Raw genomic sequence first — 18,431 nt, 5'->3', positions numbered from 1 at the left:
CACAGCAGCCTTTCCTCTCTGAATTAAGGACATCTCTATCTATTCAAATTGCTCTGTAATAAACAAGTCTGTAGCCTTACCCTGTTCTGCTTTTATCAGATAGGACTTCTTATTTTCATGTTGTTGTAGACATAATACAAATATGGTGTACTAAACATTTTCAGGACATAAGCCTTTCATTTTGTCTTATTTCCTCTTTTTCCAAATGTGCATTATCGAAGACCCCCTCCAGTGAAAATCAAGTGTTTAACCTTGTAAACGTCTCCATGTGGTGTTTTTCATGCGCTACAAGACATATCAGGGACAACATAAGCAGTCATCGCCATGGCTGGGCCTGTCTGCTTTTAAACTGCAGTGTACCAAGGACAGGCTGAACAACACGTTTTCAGATTGGCAGGTTTGTGACATCACAAACCTAAGGAGCCAATCCCGTTAATGGATGGGGCAACGCTATGCATATCATTATGTGCAACCTATGGCAACCACTTCAGCGATGCGCGAGCCAGCTGTAACCATCAGAATTTTTGCAGACTTACTACTGACTCCTACTAATTACTACATGTCAAGCTAGCTAAGTCTCAACAAGTTTCCACTAAACAATGGCAGAGACGTGTTTTGTTTTCACGACGGAGGGGGCGGGTGGAAATGTGCATAGTGGGCGGGGCCTAAGCAGATTCAGGAATTTTTTATGAGGGAGAAGGAGGAGATGCCTCGGGAGGATTTTTTACAAGGTAATTAACTAGAAAAAACACATCAGACACAATTTATTATTTCAAGCAGAGCATTTTATATGTCCTAAAGCGTGTCTTTAAGGTCCTTCTTTTTATTTAGAAATCCCTGCATAATGAGGCACCTGCGTATATGGACTGTACTTATGTAGTGCTTTTATAGTCGCTGCTTCTACACTACATGTCACATTAACCCATTCACACATTCACTGCTACCTTAAGTGCCCAACTGTCAATCAGTCTTCACATTCACACACCGCTATGCCACCGAGGGCAATTTGCGGTTCAGTGTCTTGCCAAAGGACACTTCAACATGTAGACTGTGGGAGCTGGGGATTGAACCACCAACCTTCCGATTGAAAGACAACTGACTCCACCCCACTGAGCCACAGCCGCCCAAATCTCCAGGTCTTCTGACCAGGGTCTACTTCTCGTGTCCGACTGAAAACTATAGGTGATTGGGCCTTTGAATGTGTGCTCTGCATTTTCTACGGACGCGTTTAAAAGCTTAAGCAGCTTAAGACACATTTTTTCAAACTGACTTCTGATCACATGATGTAATTTTGTACATTTGTAGCTTTACCCTGTTTTCGGTTCATTTTTATCATTAAAATTGTATTATTATTATAGTAATATTTTGTGAATAACTTTGTGACCCTGAAAGGTGCAACACCAAATAAACTAAATACTTACTATTTTTGGATTACCATGCGGAATTTGCATATTTAGAAGTCACTGTAAGATTTATTTTTGCACAAGAGACTTATACTCATATTGACAACATTGGTGACTTATTTCCCAGGCTTTGCAGATGTGAGGAGGGTTACCTTTTTTCTTAAAACATCTCACATATCTGTCAGTTTTTTTATTCTAAGTGTTTGTGAAGGGTGTGATGTGCGTGAGAGCACATTCATGTGGTTTGTGTTATTAACGGTTTTGCCTTCATGCCAACTTTTCTGCTGATTTATTCCCTCCTCCGTGGGATCGTGCATCTTTTACAAGCAGGTGTACGCGTGCGTGCGTGTAAGGATTTGTATTTATGACCGTCGGAGATGTGTGTTAGACACAGCTACTGATGAATTACCTCACTTCTGATTGCTTACATCACAAATCATCCCCACATTATAACCCTTCTCATGCAAATAAGCGGCGCCGCGTGTGTGCGCGTGAGAAGCGGTGAGAGAGGGCATGAATACATGTGTCTGCGAAATAATGCAAGCTGTTATTTACATATAAACTAAATGTGCACTGTGAGTTCATATATGCGGCCCCTGTGTAACATCTATGTGTGTGTGTTTTGAATGAGTGAGTAAGTGTGTGTGCATGTGTGGTAACCCTGTATCGCTGGCGAGCTCATTTCTCTCAGAAATCAAAGTTAAATGGGTCATCTATCATGAGAATATGTGACTGGGACACTTGTCTCTGCCACGTGTAAGTGTGTGTGTGTGTGTGTAAATATGCACACAAATGCAAGGTGTGTGGTGCAAGGGCAGGGTGTGCTTCTGCAGCGTGTGTGCATTTGTCTGCGTGCGTGCACGCGTGTATGTGGCGGCCACTTGTCTTTCCCTGCGCTATGATTAATGGTTTACATTGGGCTGTTCAGCCATGCATGTTTCTTGGTTTATCGTTTTATGCTGTCTCCAATTAAAGCTCCATAACTTGAGTGATGGCTTCACGCCAGTGTCCATCAATAGAGGCCATCAGCAGCCTTATGCATTCAGGATATGGAAGCCACACACTAACTAATATCCTCTTGTGTCAGAGCCGGTGGGCAGACTGTGTGTGTGAATATGCAGATGTGTGTGCGAGCAGGTCAAGTGCATCGATTTTAACTGATGTAACCAATAACCCTTTTAAGTAAAGCTAGTTTCATTTGTTAGAATCTTATCTTATGGTAAAATTAAAATACATAATCAGAAGGGAAAATTAAAAACACCCGTTTGTCTGATCAATATTAAAGGGCCATTTTGGTGATTTTCAACCTCAGTCCTATCATGCTAATATGGGAGCTAATGCCATTATGGCAGAAAGAAAAGCAATTTCGCTCTGTGCCTTTTGAGGACACTATCTGCTTCTCCAATGGGCACCGGAAAACCTCTGCCAGACTACGTAAAACATGTCATCTGCATGGCCAGGGAGCTCGCTAAACTACACTTCTTCAATCTAGGACACCCGTCAGGTCTCATTCAAAATCGTCAGGTTTGAAATGTAGACTGCAGACCTGAAGATTTTTTTGACGATCCACCGGTATATTCTTGTCGTATTTCAGATTCTGTACCGCTCTGAGCCGTTGCCTGCAGTGAAACGGTAGTATTTCACTCCAGCGTCTCTCGCTGGGCCGTTCCTTTCAGAGGGAGGGGCGCAATGCACGCTGGGTGTTGTAGTAGTGTAGAATAGGTGAAACCACAAGCTGTTTGAAAGACTTTCTCCACAGCTATGGCGCCAATTTCAAATATTACTGTTTTTATCGATTACAGTGGCTTTTTCCAGAGGCAAATTGCTCCTTTAATCATCAAATAATCAATTAATTAATAATCCAGAACAAGTGGAATCGTCTCATAATCATAGAAATTTCTGCATTTGCAAGGAAAGCAAAACTGAAAGTCTCCTAACAGGAATAAGAAGCCTATGTTTTGCAGCCTGCATGCATGCATGAAATCTGCACGTGTGTGTGTGTGTGTGTGGAGGGCTGTCTGAGCCAGGAAACTGCTGTGTGATATATACATCTGGACGACTGAAATCGTTCATGTGTGCACCACACAGGCATGCGCGCACCACGCAATATCATTTCACGCAATATTATTTCTCATATAGCTGTAATGACATTAGGCCGATATGTTGATTATACTGTCGGCAAACAGCAGCCCGCTGATTGGGTTAGCATATTACCTTATATCACATCTCTCCATTCATCCCTGCGTTTTTTTTTTTATTGCCCTCATTTTTCCAAATCACTTCCCACTTCCCCAGTTTCCTGGGCGAGGTTTCAGGCTATGCAAGCAGGTGATGTGGAGTAATATGATGATTGGAAGGCACAACAATGCAAGAGAGAAGGGGAAGCCAAAATCGGAAAGCAGCTGTTGTTGTTAAATGTCTGGATGCAGGACAAAGCCCGGTGGACGTTAGAGTGTTAACTTTGTGTGCAAACACGAGGTTAATAAATATTTAATCACTCGAGCAGGGACACAAATGAGCACACATGTGTTTGATGGTTTTATGGTCAGCATGTGTTTTGGATAACAGATGAATTCGAGGGTGTGCAGGAAAAATGTGTGATTTAGTGAGGACCCATGAAAAGGTAGGAGTGAGGGGGGTTATAGGGAGGTAGGAGTCAGGGAGATATTTTAGTGGGCTGCTCAGATTGTAAGACAGAATGAGATTTCATTTGCAGCTGGGACATTGAGTGATGACACCCTGCTTTGTGTCTGTCTGTTTTGTCCACATGCATGCGCACGTTAATGGCTGTGTTATCTACACATATACAGTATATTTAGATGTATATTTGCACTAACTGCAGGATTCCTGTCAGGGTTTTTCTTCTCTGTGTGTCAGTTACCTCTCTGACACCGAGTTGTAGAGCTCAGCGCCAAAAATCTAAATCACTAGAAAAACACTCCAGCGGTATACATCATCTCGCTTTTTCTTCTCCCTGGCCAGCGTGTACATACAAACACACGTATGCACTCAAACACAGATGTCGTTATTTACAGGGAGGAAACAAACAGAACACAAAACGCCACAGGCAATATTTACGGTGTGGTGAAACAGAGACTTTTAGTGCTGTTTGGCTCTTAACACAGCATCATGCGCATGTCGAACTGTCAGGAAATTTCACCGCAAATTACTAATGCTGTTATTCGATATTTGTCCCACATGTGCAGGTAATGATTTAGCCATGCGTAGTGTACGGTGGGACACACAGGCAGTAAATGGAAAAAAGATAACAATAACAATAACTCACATCAGTCGGCCCTAATATATAGGCTGCTACACCATGCCATGGCTATATGACACTCGAGAAAAATGAACTGTGGTTATCTGGAAATTAAAAAAAGGGACTGATTTAATATTCAGCAGTGGCTGGAGGGGCTAGGGGGGGAAGGGAAAGAAGGCGGACCTATACAGAGGGGAGGGGGCGGAGGCGATGAAGATGGAGGAAATTAATCAGTGGTATCATCTCCATGGGAGTTTAGCTAACCACCGACCTCAGCGCTTTATCAGCCTATGAGGGAGCTTCTGCTGCCATAACAAGCCAAACCCACCGAATCACCGTGATCATCCACACAGAGACGCACACACACTCACACATAAGGATCGCACATTTGACTTACAATCCAATCATCATCAGACAAGAGCTGTGTCATCAAAAAAGTCCCACTCTGCTATGTTTGCATTAATTAAGGAAGCATAATTTATAAGTACTGTAGGTACAAGCAGAGTGTGTACTATCCGTGTATATGTGTGTGCAACATTGCTTTTATCCCTTGTGTGTTTAGACTGCCAAAATCCAATCATAGAATCAGTTTCAGGGTCATTTTTCGCCATTTAATTGAGATCCCATTTGTAATTGTTGCGGCCTACAATGCCTGATTTCACAGCAGCTTTTTTAAAAAGTTGTAATGAAATTTCATTTAAAGGCTTATTTTTCTGTTTAACACATGACACATCCACTTTGCAAACGCTCCAATAAAGCCATCTATTGGCTGATTGAGCTGTTTGTCTTCTGACGTCACTTCCGGTCGATTTGAGTGTCAGCACTCCAAATAAAATGCGTTAAAACTGAATGATAATAAAGTCAATAGAGATAAAATGCTCATTTCGCACTGCACGTGCACATTACAATGCTATCCACATGTGCAAGAGAAAATCTACACATTATTTAATACATTTATGCTCGTCTCCTGCAGCAGTATTAAAGCATTTGGGACTTTAACCAGCGACGGCTGAGGGTCACTAAGCAGCGATTTTTTGAAACTTTTTAATTTATTTATTTAACCTTAATTCAACCAGGAAGAAGAGATCACGAATTCTTGAGATCAAAAACAATGGCTACTTCTGCTTTTTGCATCCTGACTGCCTTCTGGCAACGAATTACATGTCTATAACAAACAGGAAAAATTGTCAAATTAGCGGCTATCTTTAGCAAATATGCTAATAATCCATACAACTACTAAAGATAGAATTGAATATAAACGAAGTAGACAGCTGGGCTGCAACAACAGGAAGTGCGCCAAGTGGAACTTTAACATCGCAGCTGTCCCTCCAACCGTTGCTGCTGTAAGTCCTATTGATAAGAGACAGGAGGATTACTAGCTCACCGTACAATGACACAAACATCAGTTACAAGTAGGTGATACAGTAAAAGATGCCCTAAGTTTATACAACATTGCAGACCTCAGGGGATCAATATTTGGAATATCAAAGAAGTGAGTTTGGTAAATGACTTGACTTCCTGGAGGGGCTGGATGGAGCATCTTTGTGTGAATATGAACCTGTAATATGTTCCAGGCTGAGGCCAAAATGGTGTGTTTGAGGGCCGAGCTCAGCGCCCTATTTGATGGACAGATGGAGGAGAAAGAGGCGCGGATTAACCAACTAACTAAAGAGCTGAACGGAGCGAGACAAAAGGTAAGTTTGCAACACAGACAGGCTTGTAATGCATTTGTTGTTTGTATAAAATTGGATTCTAATGATTTATGCTACATGTTACATGCTTTAAAATAGATGTTTCCTGTTGTTTGTTGATGCTATTTTAGCTGCGCACCCAATACTAATATGTTTGTGAAAATAGACTGGGAAGCAGTCTTGTCAAACACAAATGCACACATGAAATTAGCAAAAAAAATTAAATCTTAAATCTAAAAATAGCATTGCATTGTGAAGCTCTGGTTAGCATTATTGCTCGACCCCTGGGATTCTGTTAGCTAATTTAACTCCGCTATCATAGAGCCTCAATCTGTTTTCCACCCGCTTATTTTGTACCCTTTCAGTTGTACAAATCACCGATGCTGCTGGAGCCCATTGAGCCGTACTTTTGATTCAAAGGCACAGCGGCCCATTGAGGCACGAGCACTGACAGAAATACACACAAGCACACACCACTTGATCTGCATATCATTATGCTTTTGATAGAATGCCAAGGTTTCGCTGAGAAAGACATCAGAGTCAAATGGAGCGCACATGCACACAACACCTGTAGGATTTCTGCGTGTGTGTGTGTGTGCCTGTGTGAGAGGCAGCTGTGAAATCTGCACCTGTTTAATTGAATTAGCCTCGTTAATGTATTCACACTGGCTGCCAAAAAAGCGTGGCTTTAACGAGCTCGTTAGACCAATTAGTTAATTAATTGTCTGTATAGCGGCGGCTTCCCAAAGAGCTGCGTCTTCATTATCTGATGGCTGCCGCCTGTTGGATCATTGAAAGAGAGCTGATAATGCATTGCTGTCATACTGCACTCATGACTGCGTGTGGGTGCTTGTGTGTCTCTTCAAATGTCACATATCTCTGCATATAGTGGATAGACACCGACCCTTATGTGTGGTTCTTTTTGTCAGACACACAGGTGCGTGCATGCCCGCTTGTGTATGTGCATCCGTCTGTGTGCATGTGTGGTATACTGAGAATATGGCGGCCAATATCAGTGTGCATATTGCAGTGAAAGGTTATGTGGGGGCCGTCACTCCCACAGGTAAAGACAGAGCAGTCCTCCTAGCCACTTTCTAATCTCTCTTTTATTAGAAGTTAATATCTCGCCCGCTCTTTCTCACTCCACACTCCCACCTGCTTAGAAATGGCCTCGCTCCATCTTTTTAATTCAATTATATTAGCCACCCTCTCTCTCTCTCGCTGTGCCCATAACTCTGAAACTCACATCTCACTCTCACACTCAATCTCTCTCTCTCTCCCCCCCCCCCCCCCCCCATCTCACCCCTCCTTTCTTTGTCCTCAAATGTTCCATTTCTATTCCTAATCCTAGATGAAGGATAGACTTTGGCCAATCAAGGATTTGCACAAGCCGCTCTCCCTTTTCTCTGCAAAAAACATATGATGGCTAGGAGGAGAGAATAAAAGGGAAGGAGACAGGAGGACGAGAAGGGGAGGAAGGCGGGGTGCAGGAGTTAAGGGGGAGGACCCCAGGGGTGAAACTTTAATTGCTAAAGTAATGAGACTTGATCAGATTGAGGTCTCTCTCTCAATAGGGACTCTACTAATATGAAAGTCCAAGGCTTAAGCTCTAATTTGAAATAAAATCTCAAATCTGATATTCTTTCTTCAGGAGTTCCAGCCAAGGTCCTACGCTCCCCCCACTGGAGAATAAATACTTTACACAGACCACAGGGGGACCTTTAATCATCTCTGATGGTGGCAGATTTTCAGATGAGAAAAATCACCATGATGTATTAATTATGTAACAATATTATGGAGTTCTGAGAGTCAGGGCTGTAAGGACCTTGGGCTATAGGGGGGGATTTTGACGGACATTGTGATCCTTCTCTGGCTGCCTCATAGATAGAAAGCAGTGACCATACTGCGGGGAGGTATTATGCAAAATTCAATAGGCTGTTTTAATATTTGAGTAGGTTCATAAGAACAAATTATATAAGGAACAATATGATATTTAAAGAGGGGGTATTATGCAGTTTTACATTTTAAGACATATATAATGTTACAATGTTGGATGTCCAGACTAAACGTGGGTGAAGTTTCAAATCTGTAGGTAAAAGTATGTTGGAGTAATCCCCAGGCTTCTCAGCTCAGTCTGCAGGCTGCTGTGAACGCCAGGTTTCACACAGTTTTTTCTACACGTTGCACTTTGTGACGTCACTGTCGGTACCCGATCCGTCCCGGCTACCAGATCCATTCTGCACATGTGCGTACTTTTTCCAGCCCGATTTGTACCACGCGTGTGTGAACATTTGACGGCAGCCAGCAATTTATTTATTTTTTTTTGTTACTTTATTAACAACACAATATTATACAAATACACAACAATACAATAAAAATAACAGTATGTGGCCGTTATTAACCAACATAAAAGCACAGACAGGTTGCGCGACTGCTCTTTGTTTTATTTATATTGATTGTGAAAAGATGTTTTACTAAAATTACGTGGTGATCAATACAAAAATAAAGGCAGCTGAAAGGATTGTTTCTTCAGTTTGTCACACACTGCCGTTTAGGCTACATCCCGCCTTTACCTGTGGGTTGCCAGGTCTGTGTGAAAAAAAACAGCCCAATGACCAGGCCAATACCAGAACTCAAAATATGCCCCTGCCAAATCATATACACTGCTTTTTAAGTCCAACAGCATTGCATTGCAACCCTGCTCGAGACTCCCAAAGCGAAGCATACGTGGAACAGATTGGGCAGTGTCGTAAAAAAAGGTTAAATTATTTTTCAGATTCATTCAGAACGGATCGGGCATCCAGGACGGATCAGGTACTGACAGTCACAGAGTGCAGCTTCTGCAGGCTTTGGAGAGCTGGCCAATCAGATGAAAGCGGGCTTGTAGGGGCGGGGTTTCTTAAAGGGATAGAGCTGAACGAGCCGTTTCAGGCAGAGGCTGTATTAGGGCCTGCACAGAGCACCAGTGTGAGAAAAGTTAGACGTTTTTTTAACTGTAAATTATGCTAAGCTATTCCACAGGTATCACAGATTGAAATATAAAGCTTGAAATTAGCCTAATACCCCCCCTTTAAGATACCATATATTTAGAACAGTAAGTAACAAAGTTGTGTATGTTTTTTCTGAGACTTGTAACTGAACTCCCAAACAGAAAAGTCCCCATATAACCAGTCATCTCACTTGCTGTCCTGCAGGCACTTTTCTGTGGCTGCCATTGTAGCAATATTCACACACTGCAGCATCAGCTATTAAATCCACAGCTTTCTCATTAGTTAGCCAAATCCTGCTACAGTACACAACTTTAATTAAAATGACACTGCATAATTAGTTTTTATAATATTTATTACAGTCTCCCCCTTATTTACTCCTCTATGTACTCATCCAATCCTGCTCTGACACCTTAATTAAGATACGTAAAAATAACATTTTTAAAGCTGAGATGTCAAAACTGTGAAGCTCGACACCGGAGGCTGCTCTCCACACAGATAGAAAGATTTAATTCCACATTCTAAAAGCATTACACCTGCTCGATGGCCACCCAGAGTATTTGAAATGCTGTGCTTGACCCTGTTCTGTCTGTAAGATGCTTTTCACTTGGCGGACTATCACTGCTGAATACGCTCTCATGAAGTACCAAGGAGAAGTTAAAATGTCTTTTCGCAATGAAATAACCAATTTTATAGTTCAGCTGATGAATCGAGTTTAAAGGCACTCGTGATTTTAGCGTTTTTTGACAAAAAACATTATCACATTATGACATTATAACAACTGTTTCGGCTTTGCTTTTATGACTTCAGCTTTATACAGCTTTATACATATAACGGCTGTTTGTCTGTCTTTAGAGGACACGACACAGGCTTTTATAGAACACATAGCACAAGCTTTAACCAATGAGAACAGGAGAAAACACGTTAGCAAGGAGCATTGCACTTTGTTCAGTGACACATAGGCTACCTTCACACTGCAAGCCTTAGTGCTTAATTCCAATTTATTGCTCGGATCCGATTTTCTTTCTTTAGTGGTTCACATTGTTTTTAAAATGTGGTCAATATTCAGATTGCAGCGTGAACTGGTCACGGTCCTGAACTGACCCGCAAAGACTAAGCACAGCACGCTGTCGTACGTAAACAAACATGGGTGCCATTAAAGTCAGCGTTTATGCTTTAATGTATAAATTGATGTGCCGTGGAAGCCAGTGAATTTCGACAGTAGATGGTGGCGAGGATGAGGATGAGGAGAAAGAGAGCCACATTTATAATTATGGCTTTTTGTGGAGCAATGGCTGCTAGTTTTGTGTTTAAGGGCCAAGTTTGACTCCAGCCAGCGCAGAATTCTGACGAATGTCGATCGAGAGTGACATAAAAGCCGCATGAATTCCGATGTGACAGTTCAGACTCAGTCGCACTGCATCTGATGTAGGACCACATATGAAAGAAATCAGATTTGGGCCACATTTACCTGCAGTCTGAACGTAGGCATACTAACAGACAAAACATGGAATATTACTAATATAGCAAGAAATTATCATTTATAGTCTCTCTGTTCTGATTTACTTCAGTTGTGCATGTACATGTTTTGCACACGTTAAAAACAATGATAAAGATTAATGGTGGCAAATCAAATTATTCAGATTTCCTGTACATAATGAGCTTATGTATTATTATTCTATAACAGCATGGACTTCAGTCCTAAATAAGTGCTGTAAAACAGTTAAAGAAGCAGAACATTAGGAGGTACCATCTCTCTAATTTGACGATGAGGGTGCTAATATTGAATATGCATAAGAAATTAGCTCTTTTTCTTCATAATAATCTTTTATCAGAACTCCCTCTCGTACTATAGATGAGTTAACTTAGTCCCTCTTATATAGCACGTTGAACTTGGCTGAAGCACTAAAATTCAAACATGATTGTCTCAGTTTTTTAAAACGTATTTTATTTCCCAGTAGTCACACTAAAATTGGTGGAATATCCAGATATAAGTGTAATTTTAATTCAGTGTCGTAGTACTGACTGCTTCATTGCTTGTAATTGTTACCAAGGGTTAGCCTTGCTGGAGATGAGTTAACTGCATAGAAGAATACCTTAAAGAGCAACTTGCAGGTTGGAGACCCCAGTGAATCAATGTGTAGGGAAATGATTTGGAAAGTATATTTTCAATGAAATATATGAATTATTACACTACAGCGGCTTCTTGAGTCATTTTTTTATACGTTTTCTTATATTTCTGCATTAAAACAGGCAACCAGGCGTGAGGTCACATAAGGGAGTCCTGCAGATTAATGACGGGTTTAACTTTAATAAATATGGATCTAAATGCCAGTCTTGTGATTGAAGATGAAGACATTTTTAATTAATATGCATACGATGGACCACAGGCTTATAATTATGGGCCTGTAAGGCGTCAAAGAGAGCAGGAACAGGCCAGGATGAGGAGAGCTAACAGCCACAGGAAAGACATTGAGTTGTAGTGCAGGAGAACTGGGCAGTTGTCGTGATGAGTGACCGGCGTTAGCTAGCGATATCTAAGGCTGTGCTCACATCACAACATTGTAGAGTTTACCACATACCAAAGGCTATGACAAACCATGAGTAGTAGCAAGTGGGAGCATTAATATACGCTTTACTGTTACTAAAGGGCTAATGTCAGCTTGTATCAGTTGTATTTGCCTTCTATAATGGTAAATCCATTCTACGGTTTACAGTGCCGCAGCAGTGTGAGAGAGACAGAGAGGGAGAGAGAGCGATGACAGTTTCCTGATACTTTGTTTGATAGGTGCTTGTGTGCCCGTCCCGAACTCCCATCGATTTACCTGCACAAGACACGAAAGCTTGCTCTGTTCCTCTTCCTTTCACGAAAACGGCAGCTCGATGTCCCGTCAAGCTAGAATTTGTGCAACCGGCACAAACGCAAAAACTAGCCATCTTGAGAACTGGTGAAATGCAATGTTAGACAACTGCGATACGACCGCTCAGACTCACTACAACCTACTTCTGCACGTTGAGCTAAAGCAGAGTCGGACACCGTGAGTCCCAACAACAGTCAGAACAACAGATTTTTCCTTCAGTTTTTCCTCTTAATTTGTGCCCTTATGTCTTGTAAATAAAATGAAATCAAGGATTAACCTTTTCCACAGCCATTTTCAGACAAAAAGTATTTAAAGTTGCTCTTTAAGCTAATTGTTACAGTATTTTTGATGACATGTAATGGAGAGTCTGGAGAGCGCTAAAGGACGCTGCACTGTAGGTAACCACTGTGTTTGTGTGTGTTTGAGTCTTTATTATGTGTGTGTTTTTTCTGCATGTGGTGATCCCCCTTTTCGCAAACCTCAAACCATCCAGTCGGATTTGTAAGGGTGTGTAATCGTGCGCACATGTACATAAAAAACTGTGTCTGTCTGCATCTGTATATGTAAATGTGTTTGCGTGTGTGTGTTGACTGTCTGCCGAGCCTCCTCGCTAATCTAACGCAGGGCTCAATAAACACAGCGCTAATGAATAGGGGCTTTGATTTGGCATGGGGTTCTGAACCGCCGGCCCACACACACTCACATTCATGCGCGGGGTGAGGAGTTCAACCACTGTCTGCTTCCTTGGAAATAAGCAGCCTCTTTTTTCCACAATAATAACGCAGACTCTAAAGCGTGTACAGTTACACATCGCAACATTTTTTCCTATTACTTATCCAGTTCAAAGCTATTATTTCTGACATAAAAGTAGCATTTAGGTGGCATATCTTAGTTTTGTACGTGCGTTAAAGACTGTTCTGTTGTCTTTGTGTGTCAGATGAAAGACAGAGACGGGCATGTGCGAAACCTGGACCAGGATGTGGTTGCTTTGCGAGCCACGCAGGACTCCCTGAAAAGAACCTTGGCTACGAAGGAGAAACACGCAAACCAGCTGGCCCGAGACAACGCACAGCTCAAAGAAAGCCTGGCTTCACTGCAGAGCAAAGTAGGTAACACACTCTCTCTCTTTCTCTCTCTCTCTCTCTCTCACACACACGCACTCAGGAGGGGAGCTCTTCTTAAATAAGGAACAGAATTGGGTACTCTTCCCTAAATCAAATCCAGTCAGGTACATCAGGGAATTCTCCTCATTTTTTACTTCCTTCACAGTTAATCATCCGTCCTTCTTCCCCTCCTCCTCCGCCTTCCCTCTCTCGCCCTCTCTCCATATTTAATAACTCATCGCCACCATCTTAGCTCCGCCGAGGGTTGGCTCGTTGTACAATAAAAAAACCATGTTCGTGTGAATATCACTTAGCCGAGAGAGGGGCCCGAGAACTGGGGAGGAGTTAACTGTTTCTTTCTATTGTTCATTCATTATTTTTCCCACATTTCTCTCCCTTCTTGTCTTTCCTTTTCTCTCCCTCATCTCTCCGTCCAGTCCTCGCCCTTGCCCCAATGAGAACTAAAGGTAATGTATGGGAACATTAAAGAGTCATACGCATGATGAATGGAATGGCCTTTAGGTTTCTCTCGTTGTCCTTTTCCTCTCTTTCTTATAACTCCCACTGTATTTCTTTCTCTCTCCTTCCTCTCTCCCCCCCTCTAGGTATATCACAGCGACCGGTGCTAGTGATGTGTTTAGGCTTAAATTAACCCATTTACTGTGTCCTTGACCAAACCAAGTCATTCATCTGCTGCTTGTGTTTTAGCGGCGCGGTTGCCTGCCAGCCAACTGAACGGAGTACATTCGACATAAAAGCATTCTCGTCTCTTGACTTAGGGAACACTTGAAACACTCTCTTAAAGGCTGACTTTATGCCTTTACTTCTCTAACACTAACTTAATTTCCCTGTTACCTCGTTGACATCGTTGCGCATTCATGTTCAAGTGCAGTCGCTCACTTTGCATACTTGAATCAGAGGTTCAAAGGGTAATGTCGGGATTGTCGGGAGTGAATCGTAGAAGTCAGATAAATCTTCAGCCATGACAGTCTTTTAGATAGCACTGAGCAACGCTTTCTGTACTCCAACACAACAAGCAGCACTTCTCCCTCTTCGTCTTCGTCTTCTCTCACTCCTCTCTCCTCTCTCCTTCTTCCTGCAACATCTACGGTCTCACGCAAGATTTCAGCGCGAGACTTCTCCGTGAGTGAGATTTAGTTACTTCGGTCATTTCGCTTCTGCCGGCCGGTGCTCCCTCCCTGAATACTGGATCGATTTCAATAATTGTTGTCTCCACTAGTCACTTACACACAAACATGTGGGAAAATAGGGTCTAGGTTGAAATCCCGAAGTTATCCTTTAATGACACGTAATTGTCTAATTTCTTAGCCGTCAAAAGGACAGTTTATTCCCTTTCAGTCGTTCTGTGCGTGATTGACTTGAAGCTAACTAAAACTAGTCATATAGAGTGTAGTGCAAACAACATGTACATAATAGTGCAGCAGCCGAATAGAAATGCTGTGCCTTCAGGGACACCTGTTAATACAGGCATACTGTTGCTCTTGTCTGATGGGGAGCAGGTAGAAGAAAGACCACAGCTCTCTGTGAGCATTGTCCGAGCAGCTAAAGAGCACTACAGTTAGCGTCGTACGACTTTATGATGTGTAGACAAGCAGTTTTACTGGTCCTGAGTCAAAGCAGTAACTGTAGGGTTCTCCAGCCTGGCACAAAGCCTTTATGATGCTCCCTTTCATTGCTATGGAGACGGAGCAGAGGCAAATGTGCTTAAATTATACTTTTTCCCGTTCTCTTCTCACTTGCATCTTGTTACGGTTCACCCCCTTTCTCTTGTTCTTGTGTGCTTCTCCTCCTCGGCTCTCTCCACAGCTGCCTGCCTGCCTGCGACTGTCCTCTCTCAGCCTTTGGAGAAGGTTCAAAAACGACATACTGCACTCATTCTTCTTCTCTCTACTCCGCTCCGCTCCTCAGTTACAGGCGGGCGAATTCATGTTGAGGGACACGAGTGAAACCCTGGATCAGACTGAAACCAGCCTGCACGCGGAGAGACAGCAGAAGCAGCAGATCCAGGACCAGTTGCACCATGCTAACACAGAGATGGAGCGTCTGCAGGAGGAACTGACACATGTGCGTCGCGCCACTGAAAAGAAGGTAATTTAATTCTTCCTTTAGGACTTAAATGTATTTTAATTCATATCTTACTCAAACTTAGACATCTGCGTTTGACCTCCTGGTTGTTGGCCGTGTATTGTTGACACTGCTACATTATCAGCAAGTTTGCTCCCTCGCAAGGTCAAAAAAACATTTCTCACACAAAGCGGACAATGTCAGGACAGAACGGTTTAAACTGGATACACGTAATTTCTACAGCACGCAGATGAAATATAATATTCACTTTAATGTAATGCATTGTCTTTTCCCACAATGGGACTGATAAGAAGGGTCGCGCAGGTGAGGGATTCATTTAAATATTCAATTTTCAAATGTAATATTCACTGTGACAGGCATTGTCTATTTCTACAATGGTGCTGATAATAAGGTTTGAGATAATGGGTAATGGGATGTTCTGATATTTAGAGCCTTATTAAAAAAAAAAAAAAACACTTTTGACGAAGACGGACTTGACAAAAATTTTAAACATTCTGCTAAAACAGATTTTTTTCCCAGCTGGACCATTTGTCCTCTGCCCCTTCTGCGATATACTTAAATCATATGTTAGTGCCATGTGGTTTATGTTTAACCTTCTATTAACCAACTTGCGCAGATACTTTTCACTAAGCCATTGGTGGATTTCAAGGGAAGCAGCCCACAAGGTTCAGTGCTTTTCTCTGGCAGGCCTCTTCACTTGCAGTAGTCATTTCTGAATCATATTAGGGTTAGGGTTAAGGTCAGGCTATTGTTACAACAGCCTGCCAGTCTTTAAAGTGCACGTTTAATAGACTACATGCTCTAAAGCTCATGTTTTATGACAGAAAATTAGCTTTGGTAAAAAAAACAAGTTTTAATTAAGATTTTTAGAGCATATTTTCAAGGCCGCAGACCTGCACTCTCAGGTCAGTTCCGTTGCAGGCGCCACTGTCAGGCCACCTCCACTGTCAGGACAGGAAATCGCCGCAATAAATTACAAAATAAAATCGTGTAGTAGTGCTGTCAAAAGTAACAGATTCATTTTTTGCGATAAATTTGAAATATTTAACACATTAAAAAAAAACAATTGACGCAGCTGTGTTTACTTCCTGTGGCATTTCCTGTTAGTGTTGCCAATTTAGCGACCTTCTCTCTCTCTGACTTTTTTCTAAAAAGAGACTAGCAACAAATTTAACAACTTTTTCAGACCAGTAAAGCACATCATATTGTAATTCATTCCCCTGTATGCTGCTCAGAGTAATCACAGATCACGGCTCCTCTGCCAACAGCTCCGAGTTGCTCTCTCTCCCCTTGTCCCGTGCGCAGCAGCACTGCACAGGCAGTCAGGGGTGGGCGGGGCTGGGGCAGCGGGCAGGAAGAGGACAGCGGCCAATCAGGCGGCTCGCTCGCCGCAGCAGTGCAGTGACAACCGCCACACTGAACCATCCTGGCTAAAGATGGATAAGGACAATCATGGTTTTGAAATTTAAATGGCACTTATAGGCCTGGGTTTTGTTATTATTTATTTTAGTATGTAAGAAATATGCCTTTCAAACTGACAGTCAATTGTGATGGCCTTGAGGGTTTTATTGGAAATCTGTGGTTCACAGGAGAGAATGTGTGTTTAAAGTTAAAGATGCTATTTAACAAAAGTATTTTAACTTAAATCTATTTCTTTTGTGTTGATTCTACATTAATTTCATGATGTTACATTTAAATATCCATTATTACAAGCTTCAGTCCTAAGAAGAAAAAAAAGCAATTAATTAGTTAATTTGTTTTAATTGATCGACAGCCCTAGTGTAGATGCTTCCGGTTTTGGCGCTCTTGTAAGTTATCTATTAGCCTGGCTAACAGTATCTAATTTATACTCGTTATTAATGCATTCTGTAAAAACAGGAGATAAACAGGAGTGAGTTACATACATTTATGCAAAAAATAAAGCTTGTATAGTCTGCAGTTGGAGCTTAAGGCTCTCTTCTCTTTCTGACATAACAAACTTCAATAAACTCAATTTAATATGAAAAACAGACAACTGTTGGTATTTTGCAGGACACAAGAAGCTAATATGTCTGCTCGTACTGTAAACCTGAAGACCATTAGAGGCAAATAAATATTTTAATTTGCAGCGGACAAAAACAAGTAACATGTAAAAAAGTCCATCACTTCCTGTCCTGACAGTGGAGCCTGCAAAGGAACCGGCCTGAGAGTGCAGGTTCTGCAGCCAGACCCTTCTCCGTATTTTTGACCTCTTCACGCTGGTGGACTGAAAAACAATTCACTCATCATCGTGCAGTAAAAGGATAAGCTGTTGCATTTTGAAAAACTGTGCAACTGTTTTTGTTGTGGATTTACAATATGCAATTAGCTTTACTGTACGTCTTTGTGCCTGTGTGGGTGTGTGCACATGTGTATAAGTGTGTCTTTCATGTTAGGATTGGTTAAGTCAACGGGCGGACCATTACGCTCTGTCCAGGGATCTGGTTTCTGGCCCACATCTGGCCCTGCTTTAAGCACCAAAAATGTTCTTCTCTCTGATCTATTACCAGCTCACTCTCTCACACACACCCACACATGGACTCACACACAATTACAGCTTTGCATTCACTCATGCACACTTCATTTCATCATTGTATGGACAGTGGTAGTGGTAGGTGTGTGTAAGAGAGAGAGTGAGCGTGCCTGCTCCCACTTGAACACGAGTGAAACTGAGAGAACTTTGCGTTAAGTATTTTTCTTTTCAGCTCTGAATGTCCTAACATTAGCACAGCTGAACAAATACTGTCAAAACTCTCTCCTTCATCCCAAATGTACTGTGCTGATTCACTCGCCTTCTTACTTTGTTACTTACTCATACTTTACTCGGAAGAATAGCAAAGCATTAAACCTTTACTATAGTCCGTACACTTTATTTTGAGATGTAATTTTCAATGAAACTTCAGGAAGTAGACTGAGAGCAAGGGAAACAGTGGTTTGAAGAATCCAACCACCTATCCACTTCATAACTATATCTTTGAGCATTGGTTTCTTTTCTTTGCCTTT

At 41.9% G+C, this 18,431-nt stretch overlaps 1 protein-coding gene across 1 annotated transcript in view; it reads left to right on the top strand.

Annotated features, from left to right (window-relative positions):
- Positions 1–18,431, top strand: part of LOC138596230 (myosin heavy chain, skeletal muscle-like) — a 111,205-nt gene that overhangs the window by 45,717 nt on the left and 47,057 nt on the right. The window contains exons 9-10 of the mRNA XM_069667853.1: positions 13,139–13,306; positions 15,234–15,413. Coding sequence (XP_069523954.1) covers positions 13,139–13,306; positions 15,234–15,413 — 348 coding nt within the window. The remainder of the gene's footprint in view (positions 1–13,138; positions 13,307–15,233; positions 15,414–18,431) is intronic.

The sequence above is a fragment of the Semicossyphus pulcher genome, unplaced genomic scaffold (genome assembly GCF_022749685.1).
Source record: "Semicossyphus pulcher isolate SPU_LCO1_2020_fin unplaced genomic scaffold, fSemPul1.0.p SCAF_18, whole genome shotgun sequence".
Lineage (NCBI taxonomy): Eukaryota > Metazoa > Chordata > Actinopteri > Labriformes > Labridae > Semicossyphus > Semicossyphus pulcher.
Note: the sequence above shows the minus strand (reverse complement) of the source record. Positions and strands in the feature narration are given on the sequence as shown.